This window comes from Strix uralensis, chromosome Z (assembly GCF_047716275.1).
Source record: "Strix uralensis isolate ZFMK-TIS-50842 chromosome Z, bStrUra1, whole genome shotgun sequence".
In the NCBI taxonomy this organism is placed as follows: Eukaryota; Metazoa; Chordata; class Aves; order Strigiformes; family Strigidae; genus Strix; species Strix uralensis.
The window spans coordinates 72,555,360-72,577,785 of record NC_134012.1 but is presented as its reverse complement, the minus strand read 5'-3'; the positions used below and the strand labels follow the sequence as shown (position 1 = coordinate 72,577,785).

The 22,426-nt window shown below is 38.9% G+C and overlaps 1 protein-coding gene across 1 annotated transcript in view; it reads right to left on the bottom strand.

Annotated features, from left to right (window-relative positions):
• The window catches only part of SHC3 (SHC adaptor protein 3), a 103,072-nt gene that overhangs the window by 54,562 nt on the left and 26,084 nt on the right, over positions 1 to 22,426 (bottom strand). The window contains exons 2-3 of the mRNA XM_074856509.1: positions 6,444 to 6,586; positions 5,022 to 6,154 (exon numbers count right to left, since the gene is read on the bottom strand). Of these exons, the coding sequence (XP_074712610.1) occupies positions 5,022 to 5,561 (540 nt within the window). The 5' untranslated portion in view covers positions 5,562 to 6,154; positions 6,444 to 6,586. The remainder of the gene's footprint in view (positions 1 to 5,021; positions 6,155 to 6,443; positions 6,587 to 22,426) is intronic.

Here is a 22,426-nt window from a genome sequence, read left to right as displayed (position 1 = left end):
TACGTGCTTTGCTTTCTATGAAAGGTGTGCAAATGTACAGTAATAGTACTTGATTCATGTAATTAGAATAATATTATAATTAAAGACTCTACTGTATGATTTCTGCTCATAGGGTTTGATTTAGTTTCTGTGAGAAACACTTTTCATATCAGTGGGCTGTGCAACAGACTCCCTGTTTCAGATGCATGGAGCTCAAAAAATAGGTTTCTGACAGAGCAACAGGCATCAGTATCGTTCTTTCATAGCCCAAATAACAGTGAAAGAAAATGCAAAGGACACTAACTGATTGCAAAGGAATATGGCATACTAGGAGGGATTAATTGTTAAAACCAGTGCTGTCTTTGTCACTTCACTTCTCTCTCCCCTAACCTGCATGCATGCAGCTTTAAAATCCATAGTGGTAAGTCACTTTCATAAGTCCTGGAGCTCTGTCTAACACTGTTTAGGTACCTGGGTCGAGGACAGTATTCAGTCCTATTATCACCATAGGGCTGAAACACACAACCCACTTCTTAAACATGTAAACCTTATCACAAACAGGATGCTTGGGGACTGCGTTCCTTATTACTAGAATCACATGCATGAATTCAATCCTACTGAGTATGTTTTTAGTCAGGTCATGTCAAAGTATCAGTGATTAACCATTAACACTACTGAAACTCTGATAGAAGGCAGAATTTAAACCTGATTTTTAAAAACCCAAACAAACAGAAAAACCTTGCACAAATTTTTCTCTAACGAAAGAAGATAAATTTAACATCAACCAAAAAGAGAAACTAAAAAGTCCTGCTGTAATATTAATATTCTTTCTATTTTTTTCAAACAAGTAGATTGTAAATTTGACTTCATGTCTATTTAAAGGAGTAAGAAGGAAGCAAGAAAGCCTCTTCGTTTTCTGTTACAGGCTACACTGGATACCTTTCAAGCAGGTGGGCACCTGTTTGACGAGTAGCACCACAAAGCCACGAAGCATTGGTATCTTGCTCCTACTCTAAACTGACAGCAAATCAATTCTGGTTAGAGCAGAAAGAAAAAAAGAAAAACATTCTTCCAAAGAGCCCTGAAGTCTTCTGGGGGAAGGCCCCATACGTTGCAGTTTCTACCATGTTAGCTCCATGTAAGGCTGTGCTTCACAGTCTGGGTTAGCCACTAAAGAGAAAACTAATTTTGTAAATTCTGTGTCTACTTGCAGAGATGTCCTAAAATCACAGCTGCCCTGCACATACATTGAAGACAATACCATAGTATAGAATAAAAGGATGCAACAAGAGCATGCCACAGCAGTTCAGTTCATCCTTAAGCTCTTACTTAACCTTCAGCATATAGGAGTAGCCTCAATTATTTCAGTAACAATGTTCCCATAAACAGTGTCATGCAGAAATGTTTGCAGAACTGAAGCCTTTACTTGGTGATGTGTTTGAACAGCTTCGCAAAAGATGTCTATTTTCCTCACCAGATCTAAATCACTGTTATTCCCTCCCAAGACATGAAAGTGTCAAAATAGGTATGTGTCAATAAAGAAATAATTGTAGTTAGGATTATACTCTTTAGATACTTTGCTATAATATTAATAATTTAATATGCTTTTCACTGAAATGTCTGGCTTGCAGTGCTTCTTTTACATTAATTTATTTTTCCTTCCCATCTCTGAGATACTATCTTTATATCTGGTTTTTAACACCAGATTTACCCAGGTCTGTTCTGTACCACTGTCATGGTTTTACAGCTCATTAGCTCTTTTGGATATACTATATATAGGGAAATAAAATTCTGCTATAGTATTTTCAGTTTATTTAGTTTTGAACTGCTGAGAAACAGTATTTTAAGCTCATCAACACTTGTTATGAAACCCAACCACGAGTTACCTAAAGACAGACATACATTTGCCTCGAGTGTTGATTGTGCTCTTAATTAAACGTAACAAAACCCAAAGCATCTATGCCATTACCAATTAAACTCATCAGTAGACATTTATCACTGGAAACAAACAGTTTACATTGAAACATTTAACTACTGCTACATTGCATATTTTACACTTTTTTATTATATGTTATTTGTTTTTCTGACAACATGAACATTTATAATCACTCCCTATAGTAATCAGTCCCTCTATGGTGAAAACACTGAGCTCTTCAATGACTTCCATCACAGCAAAATATTTCATTTTTTTCATTAATCCATAATTTGTTAAAACTGTTCAGTGGTAGTGTTAAGTAAAATATGAGTACATCACCACTTTACGTCCCCTAATGTGGCTACGGTCATTGCCTAATTTGTTACAAAATCTTTTTTTTTGTTTTTGTGAAAATTTTCCCATTAAAATAATATATAAAAATACAACGTGAAATCCACAGGGGGAAAAAAAATACAGAAAGAGCCAGTATTTTTATAGCTGAAAATAATTCCATCACAGCAGACCATGAAGATCAGAACACAGTTCCCGTCTCCCATAATCCTACACCCATTATTAAGGATTAGAGTTACACTACCCATTTAAAAAATGGGTAATATGTGAAAATGTGGAGACAGCAGTAAAGTTACAGATTCGTCATACATTGCACACAGGAACTTTGCATCTCTTACTTCAGAAGATTTCCATGTGAGTTATCAAACTGCCCAGTAGTTACAATTTACCCTGTCCCATAGATAATTTTCATGTTTTGAATGTGGATTAATGAGAAAAGAGTAACCCAGTGCATATTTACACACAAAATGATAAAAGCTTTGCTGGTTAATAACAAATCTCATTTTTGTCTCATTTAACTAATGGCATATGGAATTTTCCGCAAGGCATATGGTACTAATTAAACATGGTAGGAGTCTCCCAGATAGTCAATATAGCCATGAGGTATCCAAGGAATGCTTCCCTTCAGTGTACATTATCTATGTATTGATTTGATGGCCTGAATGCATAAACACCCTGGGAACTACCAATGTTTAATGATGTGGGAATGCATTTCAATTCTTATCTATATGAATGCTGCAGGTGCTGAGGAAAATTCTGAGATACTTAATGAACAGGCAAATTATGAACTAACCAGGACCGGTTTATTTTCATTCATTCATTCACCACTGATTCTGATATTTATTCTTAACTTTTCTGTTTGCATTTACAGCACTGTTCTGTGACCCTATATGCCAGGGAGGAGGAAGTTAAAGATATCCCCATATTTTTTTAATAGAAACAATAATCTAGGTTCCATACATTTTAATGGCTTTAACGGACACATAAAATATAAGCTGTGTGATGCTAATGATTTATTTTGAAAATTCTAATATACACAATGTGTATAAATACACTTTCATGTGTTTGACACCAGCTGTGCTAATTAAAATATTTGTTCTATTGTCAGTGTTAGATATGGGTTAATTATTAACTTTAAATGTAAATCCACTGGTATATAATTTTAATTCCCTTTTCAATTCAAGGATATCAGCTTTCTCTAGCATACAGAAGGTCAACCACTGAAAAAGTTAAAAAAATGAAGACTGTGTTTGTTCTGCTTCATCATGATAACTTCAGGTAAAACAACAGCAGCAGTGAATTCTCACAGTCATTATCTGCTTACTTACAATATTCTAATCAAAATAAAAAATAAAATAGTTGAGTTCCCTGAGCTAATGGGACAATGGTAAATGACCTTCCAGTAACCAGAATACTTCCGTGAAAAAGAACAACGGTGTCTCAACATCACTATATCTAGCATCAGTGGGTTATTTTTATCAAGACACTTCTTGAACAGCAACAGAGCAGCCGTTTGTGTTCTGAAGGACAGCACTGATTCTTTCGTAGATCCAGTAAATTTCAGAGTAGTAAAAAAAGACAGTACAATTTCAATAGTGCTCTGAATCGGCCAGCTTAATCTACCATCACTTGCAAAATCTACCATCACCACTAACAGAAAGAAATGAAAACTGCTTCCTAGTGCTCCAACTGTTAAATATGCACTCTGCTTTTGATAATGAGGCTTGAGAAAAACCGGTGAGAGTTAAGCACCAAGGCTGTCACTCAGTTTTAAAGCATCCTGGTATAAAGTCACATTGTGAATTTTATATATAAAGTCACACTGTGACTTTTATACCCAAAATAAGATGAGATTAAAAACAGACCTGTAATGTTATTAATAGTCTGCTACAAAACAGCCTAACACTTAAGATAAAAAGCCACTTGGCAAATAAAACATGGTGACTGAAGAACGAATTCTGGACAACAATGTTATTTTTACACTTTATGCACACTGTGCTGGAAGGTATAACCAGTATCTTACCTGACTACAAAAACATTGCACATACCCTTCTCTCAAAGGCTCTAATTTAACAAGTCATTTCAAAATACTTTCAAAGGATATGGCAGTATTACCCTGTAAATTTAGGATTCTCTGCTCTTGACATGCTGTATCATGAACTGAAAAGAGCAATAACATTTAAGGTGGCTGAATTCTCATTATGTAAAACAAGCTGCATTTTCCTGCTCTACCCACAAGAGTATTTCTATTTGTGCAACATAAGATTTGCGCTCTGTGCCTTACTGCTCTAAGATTTCAAATATAATTTCACTTTAAAAACACACAGGTCCTTAGAGGTATTTTCAAACTGAAATATCATGCAAGATTAACAGTTCTTCACACATCAAGGAGTCTTTCTTTCCTCCTGTATATTGCACCAGACATATTGAAAGCCTATGTATCCAAGATATATACAGTATGCTAGATATCACTGAAAACCTAAATTGAGAAGGAAAAAAAAACCCAAACAAAAAGTAAGAAAACCAGCTTTTAGCTTAGGAGCAGTGTTTTTACACAGCTGTAGAACATTATCTGACAAGAACCTATTTGCAGGTTTGCTCTAATTTAACAGATTAACACAGCTTCCCAACCCTGCCTTCCTGCATTTACATACCATGCATTATGCCCAAAAAAAGGAGTATACAAATAGAGATCCTTTCAGCCTGTCTAGCCTGTCATCAAAACCAGCAGAGAATTTTTCACTGATAAAAACGGAATGGAAGAAATCAGACCAACCTTCACAATGTACGTCACACCAGGTCCCAGGATCTTCTCACTTGAGTGCAGCCATCCTCGAGAGGGTTTATTGACAAAGCTGCTACTTTGATTCCAGTCTTCACCTCCTGGGTGCATTTCCTCTGACCGTGTTTTTTTCCCCATACTCATCTTGCTCACGTCCTGCTGAGAACACGAAGTGGCAGAGACAAGGTTACATGTGTTGTCTGAAGCCCCTGCTGCTGAGCTAGAAGCACTCGAGCTTCCCTGCAACTTGGAGACAGCAAGCTCCTTTACTGCAGAGGAGAGGTTTTTGATACCCAAAAGGCTGCCTGTGTTAGAGAGTTTCAAGTGGGACACTTTATGGATAAGGGTACACAGGGTGGTGGGTCCATCTTCCTGGTCCTTACGGAGAACATCTGGCGAGACCAGGTACGAAGGTGCTGTTGAAGTCGTAGCAACTGCTGGGACCTTGCTGTTCATGGACAAATTGTGAATAAGATCATCAACTGATGTCACTGAATCATTCCTGAAGCGGTTGTACTTGGTACGTTGAAGCATGCCCTTCTATCTGGTTTCCTGCATATGTTCTGGCAAATTTGATGCCAAAGCAGGAGATGCCTGTGCTAACATAGCAGGCAATTCATAACAACACGGACGGATAACAAGATTTTGGGGTAAAAAAAAAAGAGTATAAAGAAGAACAAAAAATTTATATATTTTTAAGAAATTTCTTATGGTTCCCCGTTAAGGTTGGGTGAAGTAACAGTTTTCTGTGACAGAGATCCCAGTCCTGCTTAGAGCTGCCAACTCGCTCACAGCAAAAGCATGACTCACACAAATGAGAAGGACCCTTTTCAACAAAAGGCTCAGTGAACACTGCAAATCACTTCCTGTAGCAAAAAAAAAAAAAAAAAAAAAAAGAAAAAAAAAAACATCCACCCACTTACAGCACACTAGCACCAATCAATTCTCAAATTTCCTTTTCCTATCTTCTCAAACAGATATTTTCTTCCAACCTTTAATTCCTCCCCCCCACCACCACCCTTTTGGTACCAAAGCCAATTACCTCTAAAACTGGATTAACAGCCTTTATGAAACACCACACTTTATTCTTCAGTTTAAATGTTCTTCCACCTCACATATCTGTGAATCTATAAAGAAGTCACAATTAGATAGCAAAAACATGGATAATATTTACACATATATGCCCCCCTCCCCAGCAAAACACACACACCTTAAAGGTTTTCAGAACAGATGACAGAACACAGAATATACACATCTTCTTCCACAAAAGCAGCCTAACAGACTTTACAAGTGCTTTTGTGTCAATGCTGTCTCTCACGGAAACTGTTACATCCCATTTTTGATAAGAGAAAGAAATCCTTCTCCCCTGTTACTCCACAACAACCTTCTATTTTAATGCAGGAATTACATAAGTACCTATGTGTGAAGAAAAGTATTTTTCTGATGTCCGACAACAGGCTTAACAGATGTTTTTTTTCTTTCACCACTGATATTCGCTCTGAAGAAAAACATGAAGAGGATCTTCAATTCACTGGAATGTTTGGTTTCGTTCTGAAAAACTGAAAAAAACTAAAAGAATATTCAAAAGTCCAGGTAGCAGCAAACTGACATCCTGCAGTGAAAAATAAAAAAATGCACCAGGTCTTATTAAGCATAAATGTCAGCCACAAACACTTGTTCTAAGAAGTAGCAAAACATGCAGAAAACAGATATTTCATCTCTCCTACATTTTTTTGAAAAATACAAAACGTGTACAGCATTGTGATACTCAATGCCCATCACAAGTCATATGGCTTCTATAAATTGATCTTCTTTGCAAAACATGTTTTGAATGTAGGACAATACACTCATTATAAACAAATTCAGACCAGAGAAGTTGCATACTGCAAAGTTATTTTTTAAACAAATTACTAACTGCAGCACAATTTAAAGGGAAAATCCTGTGGAATTCCTTCCCTCTCCCATGACTAAAGGCTGCAGTATACAAGTACAAATGCAGTGAAACAGCCAGCTCAAATACAGGTATTTAATTAATATATTCATGACACATTAAATTAAGTCAGCACCTCTTATCCCAGCAGTGATGAGTAATGGCAATGTCCTAGTCAGTGTAAAAGCAGGTTTCTAGTGATCTGCGGAATAAGCCTTTCATCATCATACTGCAAACCTGCTACAGCATCCACACAGCATTCATTCCTCTCTTCATCCTCTTAGTATAGCAACAGCAAATATACACACCATAGCCTATTTTTACGTGTCCCTACTGCCCAGAAAACCCTACTGCTCCCAAATGGCTCTCTTCATTAGAAGCGGCTAGCGAAACTGCAAAATGTGAATGAGATTCTGTGCAAGTGAATGAAAGGGCTGGCTAGCATCCCCACATTTCTGTGAATGAAGCGAGGCCTCGCAGCCTCTGCCAGGCAATCCCTTGGGTGCTCACCAGCCCAGCCAATACCAGCCGGCTTTGATGACTCATTCAGCAAAGCCTTGCTAAATAGTGGAAGATCCCATTTCAAGCACAGGCGGCACCTTTTTTGCAGCAACACCAGAAAATGAAGCCAGCGTCTGAGCAGACGAGGGTGGGTCGCAAAGCCCCGTGGAAAAGAGAGCGTTGCCGGAGAAATGCATTGGGTGTCCACAGGGGTGACAGGTGAGGAAAACCAGGGAGTCAGATCTGGGTTTCTCCCCGATGTGTTCATTCAGCCGGTTCATTTACATCCAGGATGGGAACATGAATGTGCACATTTCGTTTGATGTTCGATTGCTCTCTGTGTGCACTAGCAGATTCACAGATTTTACAGGTTTGTCTTCAGAGACCCCTGATGCAAAAAACTGCAAACAACCAACCTGCTGGCGGGGGGGTGGGGGGTGGGGGGGTGGGGGGGCGGGGGGGGGGGGGAAGTATATACTTATTTATCCTATTAGCAAAGTAGATATTTAAAAACAGTATGATCATCAGTCCACTGGAAGAGAGGCAGAGAGAAAGCTAGAGAGATAAAAGCTTCCCAGAGAACCAAGCAGAAGGACTAATTTCTGACACTGCTTCACTGGACACAGAAATGCTATTAAGACATCTGATGAATGTTGAGCTCTACTGGAAATCTGACATTAGATGTTGTAGAGGAGTCATAGCCACTGAATTATGCTGTGCTTGAAATCTAGTGCTCATTTCAGTGTCTGATTGGGAACTGGTTTCCTTTACAAATCTGGTGCTAAACTGGGAGAACTGAACATTTTAAAACCTTGCCTTTTATAGTTCTTGGGACTAGAAAAGGTAGATAATTTTGCTTACAGGCAGCAGGTTCGAATCCAACTCCAGGAAATAACGAAATTAGGAGACCTTGTAATAGGCATAAACGGCAATTAAAATTAGGATCTAGTTAATTCCAGCTATTGCCAGATCATTATAATGTCTTTGGTATTTCCAATAACATGCCTGTAGCTTGCACACTGACTATACCATGCTAGCTTTAAACAAGTTTGGTACTACTATTATCATAGTACTACTGATAGCAAGACATTCAAACTGCCATTTCTCTCTGATCTCTCTATCTGCAGCTATGCTAGGTCAGCTAGTTGAAAATGAGCCTTTTTCTTTCCTTTTTGCAGGGATATGAGCCAGACACTGCCACCATGAGTAACAAATGTCCGTTGAACAATGAGTTAATTGTTGACTCGGTAATAAAATGGGAGGTGGAAATTCAGTGTTGATAAATGTAAAATAATACATAATCCTAGCCATACACAGTGAGGGGGTGTACACAGCCTCTGATGAACTGCATTTCTTACAAACTACTGGTAATTTTGGCATCTCTGACCATTCCCTCTTCTCTGAATTTTTTCTCCATTGTTTTTTCAGTTATGTTTTCTCATGGATCCTCCTCTCACTCTGACGTAGTCCATGTCTTATGTGACTGCTCCTCCTTTTCTTCCTCCAGGTGGCTCTCAGGGGCTCATCCTTAGCTGCCATCTTTTTTCCTTCTGTATCTTTCCCTCTGCAGCTCATATTTCAGAAGCAAGTAAGTTTTATTAACAGCAAAGGGTAGGGAAAAAAAAGATACTGGGGGGAAAGAGTAGAGGGAGGAAAGGGGAGAAGCTACATTTTGGTTTCCATTGTTAGGATGAGGTTTAAAAGGATTTAAATTGCTGCAGATCCAAAGGTAGGAGACATTGTCAATACACAAGCTAAAACAGGTTAAGATGGTGTGGTCACCATCAAGAGGAAACACAGGCAGTACAACTGCTACATTCCATGACCCGTAGTAAGAAACTGCCGAATGCAAAAAAGGTGACTTTAAGTGGCCCATATTTGGAGGAGTAATGCCCCTATAATTAGAATCAGCAACAACACCTTGTTCCAGTAACACACTGTGGTTAAATATGTACTCTATACAAACAAGTGCTAGAAACTTAAAATTCTGCTGAAAGACTACTTGCATTTCAACATCTTATGCCCAGTGGCAGTAAAATTGCTTGTGGAGTAAACTGAATTTTACAAAAAATGAGCATGAGAAAGACAATGACTCTGGAAAAAAAATATCCAAATTGAATTTGGGTTAGCTAAATTATAAGAAACAGTGAATGTGTCAGACAAACTTAAATACAGATGTTGCCATTAGTTTAAATTGCAGTACACAAAAAGTAGCCATAGGGCCATTGTAGTTGACATTCCTCTTTACAACAAGCCCTAAATAATTAACATTACTATGATGCAGCATCTCTCTTCATCCTCTTAGTATAGCAACAGCCATCAGCAAAGAGGGTGCTATTCCTCACATTGTAATATGATGGATACAAGCGTTAATGCTCTGCTTTAGTAAATCATCTTGCAGAATCTTTAATATCACAAATGGTCAATTTCTCACACAAAAAGATAGTGTTTCAATAGTACAAAGATTTCTAATATCCTGTGGAGACACTTACTCTCTTGATTAGTTAATTGAGAAGGGAAAATAACATCTTTCTTTGCATGAGCTACATATATACCAGAAATCTCTTATCCATGTATTAATCAGCCTAATCCAGCTTTATGTGAGACAACCTCCAATGATGTAGTTACAAGCAACAACATCAAGACAAGCTAAAAAGCATTATGATCTAACCTTCTTAAGAGGGTATATAGCTATGATAATAAAAAAATTTTCTAAATAATTTTATCTATTCCATCTGTACTTACTTATCATATTCTGCCTTCCTCTGTCTCTGATATACCTGCACACAGAGCTCAGTTACATGCTCCTGTGATTTCAAGGGAGACTCATCACATAGCTGATAGAAATATTGAGAGGCACTGAAGTCAGTGTCATTAAAAAAACCCATGACTATATACCTCTACTTCAAAACATTTTGCAGAAAAAACACATAAAACTTGGCTCACATCACTTAGATTTTTCTCCTTACTGGGTGTTTGAGTGAGACCTCAGCTTACTGTCCTATGGAAAAAAAACCCCAACCACCACCAAGAAAAAAACAAGGCCTGTAGGCAAAGGCTATGGTCCTCCCCTAGCAAAACCCCCAAACTATTTTAACAAATTCTAGTTGATTTATTTAAACAAAAAACTGCTGTAAATTGCCCCATCTCCCTTTCATTCTCTCTCGCCCCTTCTCTCTCACCCAGAGTTTTGCTGTTTCCGTGGCAACCTTATTGCTAAGGGTGGGCTGCACCAGTAAATGGGATCATTATCTTTGCAAGTTATTTCTCTGGAAAACCACACTGTTAGAAGTATCACTGTTCAAATTCTGTGATCATTAATCATTAAGGATCAACTTCCAACTTAATTTAAATCAGTGGAATGTAAAATTAAGGTCTGAAATATGCCTACAAATTTCTGTGTGGATGCTTAGACTTTGAGTCAGAAGCTGACCCTAAACAAGGAGGATGTTTTTTCTGTTAGTTGAAAATACTGAAACAATTTTGTCTTAAGACACTTTCACCCTGTGAAATATAACATGAAATATTTGGAAGAAAATGAAACTTGTAACTCCTTCTGTTCCATTTGTGGTTCCTGGGGGCCTATTGTTAAAAGTCAACATACTATAAAGTTCAGAGTAAAGATGGATCTGAGATAATACCCGAATCCAAACACAACACTAAGCTTTTGCAAGGCATGATCAGACAGGGCAGTACATTAAAATCTGCAAACCAGCACTAAATCAACTTTGTAACATGGGACCTGGTCTTACAAAAACCCAAATTTTTACAATAGATTCTTCTTTTCTGTAAGCCAGCCCCTGAGATGAGAAAGAGAAGTAGCAGCTGTGTAATAGGGCAGTATTTTCCAAGTACAAGCTAAAGCTCACCATGTCTGTGTGGTGGTCTGCATGTGCCACAGTCCTTTTTTCAGTGCTCTTCCTCTTTCTCCCTGTCCCAAGCTGAGGCCAGACCTCTGCACCAGGAGCCGCACTCCAGCTGGAGCATCAGCCCAGGCAGGGACTCTGTTTCCCAAAGAAATACCTCCCAGTCTTGTTTTCTGCTGTGTCCACAAACTATCACATGGTTGACAAACTGTACTGTATTGTGAATAATGTAATAAGAGGCCTATAACCTTCTTTCTGGTCCTATGATGCACTCATACTCATGATGGAAATGAGAGTTCTTCTAGGCATATATGCATTACCATCCAAGTGTCTCCAAGTGTTTTTATTTTAAATAATCAGAAAAATTGGATATTTGGAGGAGAAAGTAAACAGCAACCTAGTTCACTGACAAATTATGCAAGAACTCTTTTTGCTGTCTTCCTTTGATAAAGAGACAGTCATCTACTTATTTGTTAACCCAGAATCTTTTTGGTCCTCATTCATGAGATGTATTTAATAATTCAGTTGTTCTCTTTTCTACTTTGTAATAAGGTGTCTGGTTTTGTTTTGGTGGGTTTTGGTAGGGTTTTTTTGTGCACTTTCTTTTTATTTTGTTTAGATCTTATTTTCCTAGGAATGGTTTGCAAAGTTGCTTTAAAAAAACCTGTATATGAAGTTCTGACTTCACAAGTTTCCTACTGATTTCAATGGGAGTGGAATTCTATTGCAGGTTTCCCAATCCAAATGCAAGTCTGGGAATTTTAATTGCTTCTGAACTTTTGCACAAGATTTCTTAGGTAAACTGATTAAAATGTAGATGAATACCTATGAGGTATCGGTTCTTAAACTATATTTCATTGGTTGCTATTCAAAACATTTTTATGGAAATCTAAATGGCTTTATTTTTTTCTTTTTAAATACATGAAAAAATAATTTATTACATACGTAGTATACATACAAATATGTGTTTTACCACCACAAGAAGATTTATAATCCAGTATCTACTCTTTATTAGGACAGCTAAATACTGGCAAGAAAAGCAGCAATGGAAAGGGTGATGTAGAGAAATGCACAATGCTCTTTTTTGTAGCTTTTGGCATCAGGCAGGCCTAATTATACCTTGTATGAGCAGACAGCAGTCCATTAACAATACTGAATTTTTCCAAATCCATACGTTCCCCCTCCCCTAACTAAAAGGGTATAATCCAAATGATGAGAACCAAAAAACAACAGAGTATAAATGGCCACCTTTGCCTTATGTTGCACACCTGTAGATGTGTAGAGATTTGGTGGGAGTAGCAGAGCTGTTCAGCCTCTCTCACCCTCCTGTCACCGACTGCATTACCTTTGCTGTGTTGACATAAAATGCATGCTGTGGCATGTGGCTGAAGAGTAACACAGACAAAATGGTTGTTTTTTTCAACCAGATCAGTTCTAGGCTCTGAGTCACTAAACAAATTGAACTGAAGGCAGAGCAAGGGTAGGAGTAAGCAGCCATGTGAAGAGGGAGAGGAAATGTTATTAATTGCATAGGCCAGGACAAATGCCTAACACCCACTTGCATCAACTTCACCCTGAAAAACAACCTACTAACTCATGCCACCAAACCACAGATTTTCTTGGCAAACAAAGAGTTACACGCAATGCTGTATTTATAGCAAAGCCATTACCGATCAGCACTTGTACTGAAAGAATTCTGGCAATTTTGCTGCAGTGGATAACAGCGCTGGTGGAGGGTTGTTCACAACAGCACTTATCCTGGCGAATTCAGAATGTGGGGTACTTTTGCATTATTTGTACAAATTGCTGGTGTGAGTCACTGTACCTGTTTATGCTAGTGCTGCTTGTTACCTGACCTGAAGTGATGGTTAAATTCTTTCTGGGTACAGTCACATGGAAGAGGCATTTGCAGGCACATAGATATGTGCATGTGCACAGGTGTGCACATATGCATGCATGTATTAAGGATGTATTATTTTCTCAGCTAAGTTGCTTGCCTTCTTTCCTTTTGAGTCAGACTACCTAGGTATGACAACAGATATGACAAACAGGGTAGCCAACCTGCGAAAGACCCAGTAATGGAGCAGGGGTGGGTGATAAGATTTAAATAGCTTTTTAAATGATTGCTTGTCTGGACTGAAGTTTACAAATTCCATTGCTAGTAATGTGAGGAAAGGCAAGAAGTAAAACAGCTGCAGATGAGAAGACTGAGAAACTCTGTCTTAGGCTCCATGCACTGAAGCAGACCAGAAGCAGACCAGAGACAAGCATCCTTCACTCTAAAAAGGACTCCCAAGATTAAAAAGCATTTAGAGTGGCAGAGGAATGGTGACAAAGATGTGTATACTGCTCGACTGTCATCCACAGCAACTTGTGTACTTCTTTGCTATAGCAAAAGTGACTGTCTCTAGGTTCCATCAGAAGATGTTTTGTTTGCTCAAGCAGGACAAGCCCCTGAGAAGCTTCAGTACAATTAAGGCTGAGAAAGGATGGAAGCTACAGGTATTCTGAGGGTCAGCATTACTCCAAAGGACTTTGGGCACATGAGCTAGGACAAGATTTCAGTAACAACAAAGACATGTAGCAAGGATGTGCAGCAGAGAGGCTGGACCCAGAAACTTGGCCAGAGCTTAGACAAGCAGGAACTGAAGCAACTAGCCAAGCACAGCTATTTGATGGGTATCCAGGTCAGAGGAGCTATCCCAGAATGGGAGAAGATGGTCAGCCATGAGGGTCTGCTGTGAAACGCGTGCATCAGTAGCCTGACTCCAGAGTTGCACAGGGCTCGCTAAGAACTGGGCTTCAGCAAGGCACTGGTGACAGGACGAAGAGGTGGAGGAGAAATGCCACTGGCAGAGACACGGACCCCAGCTCCCAGTTCCATAAGGGAGAAAGGGAAACGGGATGTTGAAGGCACCACATGGCCTGAGAAGGCCTATTATGGCAATAAATAAAGCAGAAGGAAAAATCCTTCTAAGTGGCACTGAAAACAGCCTTCTTACCTGCTGGCAACAGTAGTGCTTTTATCTCCAGTGGTTCAACTAGTTTAAGCAGCAGGACATCTGTGAGACTAACTGAATGCTATCATTACATTCAACATCTTAGCATTGTGTAAATGTTGATCATCTGCTGTTATTATTCACTTTGACTGGGATAGGAAAGAGTAAGGATCTATACTGTTATCAAATGATTACATGCCACTGAAGCAACCTGTTAAGCCTCTTCTCTAACAGTTATTACTGACCACCGTGAACAGCAATTACCCTTACACTAATATTTGAATATGACTAGCAGCACTTTATGTCTCTAGGACTACCCAAACAATGCCACAGCAATGCTTTGTCCTACTAAAGCTGCTAGTATGCCCAGGTGCAAGAAACTATACCAATAAAAACATGATTTTGCACATAACATTGTGTAAATACTAAGAGCCTGCTTTTGTGCAGCACCTGACCAGCATATGCCTGACCAGCATATCTAATCTGGCAGAAATCTGTTGTTTGCATGCATTAGGATTGCCATGTGGCTATAAAATCCTTAAGTACAATTAAACTAAAACCTCAACAGTTAATGCTAAAATAAGCCTACTGTACAAAATTTTGCATCAGAACAAATATACACATCTGTCTTCCATGCAGTGATATCAACGTGAATGTTCACAGACCACCATGATGACAGTCTGAGAGAAAAAGAAGATATTAGAAGGTTTCAGTATAGTGATATGTGGGTAGGTGGTAGTGTTCCTAGACAGACACTCCCTTAGCTTGTGAATACCATTTTAATTTTTTTTTTAACATTTTTGGCCAAAAGTTTTTTAAGAAAAAGCAAAAGAATCTTGTGCTAGAAAAAACTTCCTATATACATAAAAAAGCATAAATTATATTTATCTGCTCTATACTACATCTCCATAACTCTTTCTAGCATGCAGACACTTTCATCATGTGTACACACACAGTCATTCCACACAATAAACTTTCAGTCACACAAAACTAACACCTGCCCTCTGCTGTCCAAGATGCAAAAGAAGCTGGAAAGATCTTTTCCTTTCTATAGAGGACATTAACTCTCTCTACAGCATTAGCATCTACGGGCAGCCAAATCACCAGCCTGCATATCACACCTAATAAGTAAGGAGAATGAAAAACTTCTGAGTCCCTGCAAGGCCATTTTACGGCAGCTTGAAGTGAGTGTGGGCCATCAGAAAGTAAAACTACAGTTTAATCCTGTTTAAGGGTGTGGCTACGTCCTGCCTGGCTGTCTCATCTCTTTCAGGAGCATACTGCATCAACCAGCAACTCTATTTCAATTGTTCCTTAGCTTTTCGTGCTTTTTGAAAGAAAGCAGTCTATAAAATGTCACCAATAGATAAACCATCTTCCTCAGCCTTTAGGGGGGTCCTTTGCAGCAGAAATGGTGTTTCCATCACTTAGGGATGGATATAAATTGCCAGGAGAGGTGATGCACAGTGAACAGAAGCATGACGTGTGAGCAACGTAGGGAGGATCATATGTTTAATCTTTCTATAATTTTCAATTATGTCCACAAAATTATTTTGTAGCTATGAACCAGCAAAGAGATCAAAAGGATGACTAAAAAAAAGAGGTACATTCTTCATAACACAGATAGTAACAGTAAAAAATAGAGGCATTTTTCTATTCCCCATGACAAATTTTCCCTTTTATCAATTAATTTTTACTTCAAGATAGTAAAATTTGAAACTTCTCAGTACAGCAGATGCCCAGAATCTTATTAATAAATAAATAGTGGGTTGAACCAGCAGAATATTCATTTGGCATCACCAGAGATTTTACTGAAATTTACCGATATGAAAATATTTAAGGGTTGATAAGTGCCTTTTTGAGAAAGCTATTTATTTTCTAAATCATGATTAATTTGTTTGTTTTGAATAGAACTTTGGCTAAAGTAAAGTAAAATTAGTTGCTAGGAAACTACCATAAAATTGTCCTTTATGTATACACAGTGACTATGAAATACCCTTTAGCCTGGTTTTCATGCCGTGGTTACCTCTCTGTAACTGCTCAGCAACTCTGTAACTCCACCTGTGCATTACCGGTCAATCAACAGTTAATGAAACCACTGAACAAATTCAGCCAAAAACCACAAATAAGAGGAGGTTTCAAAGATGTTAAGTAACAACACATTCATGGAGTAAGCATAAGCATTCTACCCATGCCTCCAGAGAGGAAGACACCATAGTGTTAGCCTGTATGTCTTCAGATCTAACGCTTCTAATAAACATGCTTTACTTATTATCCGATATATTACCAGTATTGCAAAACTTCACAGATAATGTCAAAGACATTGGCAATATAATCAACACAATTAGCAGGAGTTGTTTTGCTGGGATTGTATTGAAGTGAAAAGACTTTGTATTATGCCATAGAGCTGTGTTTACACTTAGGAGTAAGAGTGATTTTCTAAGGTAAGTTTGGAGCTTCAAACCACTTTCTCCGAAATTCTGAGACTGTTCATATGACCTTAATCTATCTCACAAAATATGCCAGCCTATCTTTCACTGGTATCTTTGTGCAGACTGGGATAAACCTGTCATAAATGCTTAAAAGAATCACTTGACAGTACCTCAGCACACCATCGTACTTTGGTCCACTTGTTTTTATTATGGTTATCTCAGTTAGTACGTTTCATGCTAACACTTAAAAATTTAAAACCTGAGTTTGCTAAGTTCCATATACTAAAGCAGTTAGAACCATTTCAGTTCATCCATCACAGATCCATCTCACCGTGATCATGATTACTATCACTAATTAGAATACAAACCTCAGGATTCCTCAGTATTTCGCCAAATCTCAACCACTGGTCCCGCTGTTCAGTTGCACATTCATTTCAATAGCACTAAATATGACACTATGCAATTTTCAGTTTACCAACAGGCTTGAAATAAACTTAATCCTAACATTTAAAGTTAATAATTCCTAGAACAAAAGGTAATAAGGGGCCACTGGTAATATCTAATCTTTTGCATAACAACAGGGAACGTCTTCTGTGAATTAATTCTTCACTGGACCACTGTGTTATTTTCAAGGAAAATATCTAGAGTTTATTAAAAATTCATAGGGGCTGTCACAACTCTGGGTAAATTGCTACTATAGTCAGTCACACACTTGTTTACTGTTTGTAAGCAAAAGCACAAAACAAAACCACCTCACATTACACTTTTGAGTCAGTTCTTAGCATGGGGAGATAAATAAGGTCTGTATCAGCTGTAGATATTCTAGGTAATTTTGAAGGCTTAAATCAATCCATTAGTAGCAACCAGTGCTGGGCATACTCCTACATTATGCATCTTAATGACACAGACAGATTTGCCCCCACCTGCAGTGATTCATGCAGTCCAGTCAGATAATACAGTAACATTATTCAACAGAGCAAGGGTACAATCTACAGGTAAAAACATACACAAATTTCTCTGTGCTATTCTGGGTCCTGATTAGGGACTCCAGGAGTAATGATATTCTGCTGTTTCTTTTAATTTTAATATAAAAGTGTGGAAGCCCTCCCTAAAAGAATAATGAAAAAAATTCTGAGTCTGTGCAGGGCATATTGCCAGGGAGAGCGGAGGGCAGGGGAGACAACACACTTAGCAAAAAACAAGCTGCGGCAATGTAGTCCAATATTGGCCTTTCTAACATCGGCTTCTAAAATGCAGCCACATAACAAATATTTTTAGTAAACAAATGTTCACATGAAAAATAATTTTACTGTTTCTTTGCAGATCTTCTTGCCCTCAGATCAACTAGACAAAATGTATGTATATTTATATACATATATACATATAGAGACACACACACTCTCCCTCCCTTTCTTTCTGTATAACCAATATAAAGAGGCAGTTTATTTGTAAAGCTCTTTTTCTCTTAATATATATTCATATAATGACTCGTATTATGCATACCGTTTTGCTATAATTTGAACACATTTTATAAAGACCAAGCAGCAAAATCAGCAGACATCTTATGTAATTCATTTTTTTTCTCATCACTACGCAATACTGTATGATGGGCAACTATGAACATATTTGGGCTTGTCAACTAATGTTGCTTCCCCCATTACTTGATCATTCTCTCCTGAAAATGCATTTTCATTGCAGAATGCCAATGTCAGTATTTAGACCACATCACACTCTTCAGTCTTTAAAGACTACCTCTTGAAATTAACAAGAATATTAGACCAATTTTAATTTCATTAAAGACAGTGTTAGATTTAAAAATACGTAGTATTTAGGGATGCTGATTTTTTTTTATGTTAATTGGGAGTCATATAATTTCAAAATCAACATTTGATTCCATGAGACATTCAAGTGTACTTGATAACGGAGATTGGTTCCGGTGTTTGTAGGGTTAACCTGCTGAGTCGTGACTGCTTGTAACTGTCAAATTCTCTCCAAGGGTAAATAATTAAAGCTTCAGGAAGAATAAGCACACAGGAAGTGGTGGAGATTGGATGTACGTAGGTGTTGAGGGCATTCATTTTTATCCAATCGCTGAATAAAAAACACATTATTCATGCAATCTTGTTCATTCACTGCTACGTGACCTGCACCACAATAGAAGACTGCAGCATCCAGTGCTGAGCTGAACTGCATTCGAGGCAACTAGAAGAGGACTCTAACAGTACAGCACACAAGAGCAAAATGCTACACTGTAGGTGTATATGCAGCCTTTGGTTAATGCTGTAGCTCTTATGACTAATGCTGGAACGACACAAATATACTGTTTCTCATAGAATTTTTTTCTTTGGGTGCAATAAAAATAGCAAATATGAGCCTTAAAGTGAAATGACTTTTTCACTTTCTCTTCAGCTTAGATCTCCCACGTTATTAATGATCACTTCCAGATGAAAAAAACAAACACATAACAAACAACAAGCAAAAGAATTAATTAATTGGCAGAGCAAAACAATGCATTGTACTGTGATAGAAAACTTATGAAATAATACTTCAATCAAATGAACACTGAAAGGTGTAAAACCTACAGCAAAGCAATCTTAGCTGTGAAGCCCAAAAAAACCTGTTCTGAGTTCCTGAGGGTTTTTAAAGCACAAGAACAACTCCCTGCTCTGAAATAGATTCCTCTGCCTTCACATTCCTATATCTGTCCCATGTTTATTCACTGCAAATGCTATCTTTGGCTTGATACCTCATATGCCTGTTAACTACTTGTTAAGTGTAATTGTTGCTTGAATATTTGTATACCACATCAAAAGGTGAAACTCAAGACTCTAGTGAAAAAATCAAGCAATAAACACTAAAAAGTCATGTATCTATAATCCCATATTAAGGTCCATGGTTACTGGAAAGTGAGGCACCTGCTAAAAGTGTTCATATCATCTCCCACAGCTACCCACTCTGGCATTTTTAAATAACAGATCAGTTACATCATTCTTAGTAGCAGATGTTATAGCTTCATATCTTATATCCAAGCATAGGCACAACTGATGAAGATTTTACCTCTCATTTATCATGAAAAATAATGATCCTGTAGAAAGGCTTGAAAGCTGAAGAATTCCCTAATGACAAATTTGGGTGTTTGAAATGTTATCAGAATAAAAACTCGTTTTATTTTGACATGAAAGACAAAAGTAATCTGAAAACACTGTCCACAAATTTAAAGCATACAGGATTGAGGGAAATTAATTAGTTTCTTATCACAGACCAAAAAAGAAACTGAAAAAGAACCAAAGGAGATTTTAAAAACTACAAACCTTGTTGTTCAAATATCTTTCCTTGGAAGAGAAATGAAATGCTGTATCTGCAGAAAAAATGGATGCACATGAGAAGAAGAATGAAGGTTGTCACTTACAGATTAAGAGTAGGAAAAGAGAAGAATCATATGCAGGCAGCCAAGAATAAGAAGATGAAAGCAGGAGGAAGAAAAAAAATAATCAGACCAGAAACATACCTGAAGAATAATTTAGCAAGTGACTCTGCAGAAATTTGGAAATACATTCATGGTTGTAATAAGACAAGTTTAATTTAGAAATAATTGGCAAACTTAAAAATACCAAAGTCCTCAAAGAAAAGCAGGTTTTTTGCCCTGGACAGGGCAATTAGGTTTCTTGAATAGACTTGAAAATATTCTCGAAGACTGTTTGCCATAAAAAGATAAAAAAGCAGTATATTTCCTACTTAATATTTGTTGCGTAAAAAGGAATAGTTCCCTGCTTCCAAACTGAAACAAAGCATTAAACTATTTATTGGAAAAACTCATAAAACACAACAAAGACAATATCCTACTGCTATACTCAGAGAGTATGAAGAATCTCTCATAAACAAGAAGAGTCTTTTCAAAAGCACTGCTATCAGATACAGAATTAGGAATCAGCATGAAAGTTTGGATAACAGGTCACTCCTCCTCCACAGAATCACAGAATTGTCTAGGTTGGAAAAGACTTTGAAGATCATCCAGTCCAAACATCAACCCAACATTAACAGTTCCCAACTACACCATATCCCTCAGCGCTATGTCAACCTGACTCTTAAACACCTCCAGGGATGGGGACTCCACCACCTCCCTGGGCAGCCCATTCCAACGCCCAACAACCCGTTCTGTAAAGAAATGCTTCCTAATATCCAGTCTAAACCTTCCCTGGTGCAACTTGAGGCCATTCCCTCTTGTCCTATCACTTATTACTTGGTTAAAGAGACTCATCCCCAGCTCTCTGCGACCTCCTGTCAGGTAGTTGTAGAGGGCGATGAGGTCTCCCCTCCGCCTCCTCTTCTCCAGACTAAACAACCCCAGTTCCCTCAGCTGCTCCTCGTACGACCTGTGCTCCAGACCCTTCACCAGCTCCGTTGCCCTTCTCTGGACACGCTCGAGTAATTCAATGTCCTTTTTGTAGTGAGGGGCCCAAAACTGAACACAGTCATCAAGGTGTGGCCTCACCAGTGCCGAGTACAGGGGTAAGATCACTTCCCTGTCCCTGCTGGCCACACTATTTCTGATACAAGCCAGGATACCATTGGCCTTCTTGGCCACCTGGGCACACTGCTGGCTCATGTTCAGCCGGCTGTCAATCAACACCCCCAGGTCCCTCTCTGACTGGCAGCTCTCCAGCCACTCCTCCCCAAGCCTGTAGCGCTGCTGGGGGTTGTTGTGGCCCAAGTGCAGCACCCGGCATTTGGCCTTATTGAAACTCCTACAGTTGGCCTGAGCCCATCGCTCCAGCCTGTCCAGATCTCTGTGCAGAGCCTCCCTACCCTCGAGCAGATCAACACTCCCACCCAACTTGGTGTCATCTGCAAACTTACTGAGGGTGCACTTGATCCCCTCATCTAGATCATCAAGAAAGATGTTAAACAGGAGTGGCCCCAAAACCGAGCCCTGGGGGACACCACTCGTGACCGGCCGCCAACTGGATTTAACTCCATTCACCACAACTCTTTGGGCCCGGCCATCCAGACAGTTTTTTACCCAGCAAAGCGTGTGCTCATCCAAGCCTCGAGCAGCCAGTTTCACCAGGAGAATGCTGTGGGAAACGGTGTCAAAGGCCTTACTAAAGTCAAGGTAAACAACATCCACAGCCTTTCCCTCATCCAATAAGCAGGTCGCCCTGTCATAGAAGGAGATCAGGTTTGTCAAGCAGGACCTGCCTGTGGCAGGTGCATCCGCCCAGTGAAAACAGAGCTTCCTGGCTGTTGAAACGTGGCAGCTTTTGGCTGTCTTTGTTTTCAGGGTCTCGCGGTAGCTGAGACCTTTTGACCAATGGGAGCCGCTATTGACTACAGGTCAGATTCGGCCTGGGTATAAATGGAGTCCCCTGGGGGAGCCATTTTGAGCTCGTCCCCTGGAGCTGCACGCTGCGGTCAGAGGACTCTCCCCTTGGGTCAGGAGCTGCCCAAGGAAACTCCTCGAGGTACTTTGGGTCGGGACGCTGCCCTGAGCAGGTCCTCGAGGTTGAGAGCCCTCACTTTCTAGGTGAGTGATAGAGCGTTCTGGGTTGTCGTTAAACCCTAGGTAGTGAAGTTTTGTTTACGTTTGGGGTTGTCGTTAAACCCCTAGGCTGTGAAGCTTTGTTTTACGTTTTGGGTTCTCGTTAAACCCACGAAGTGAAGTTTACGTTTG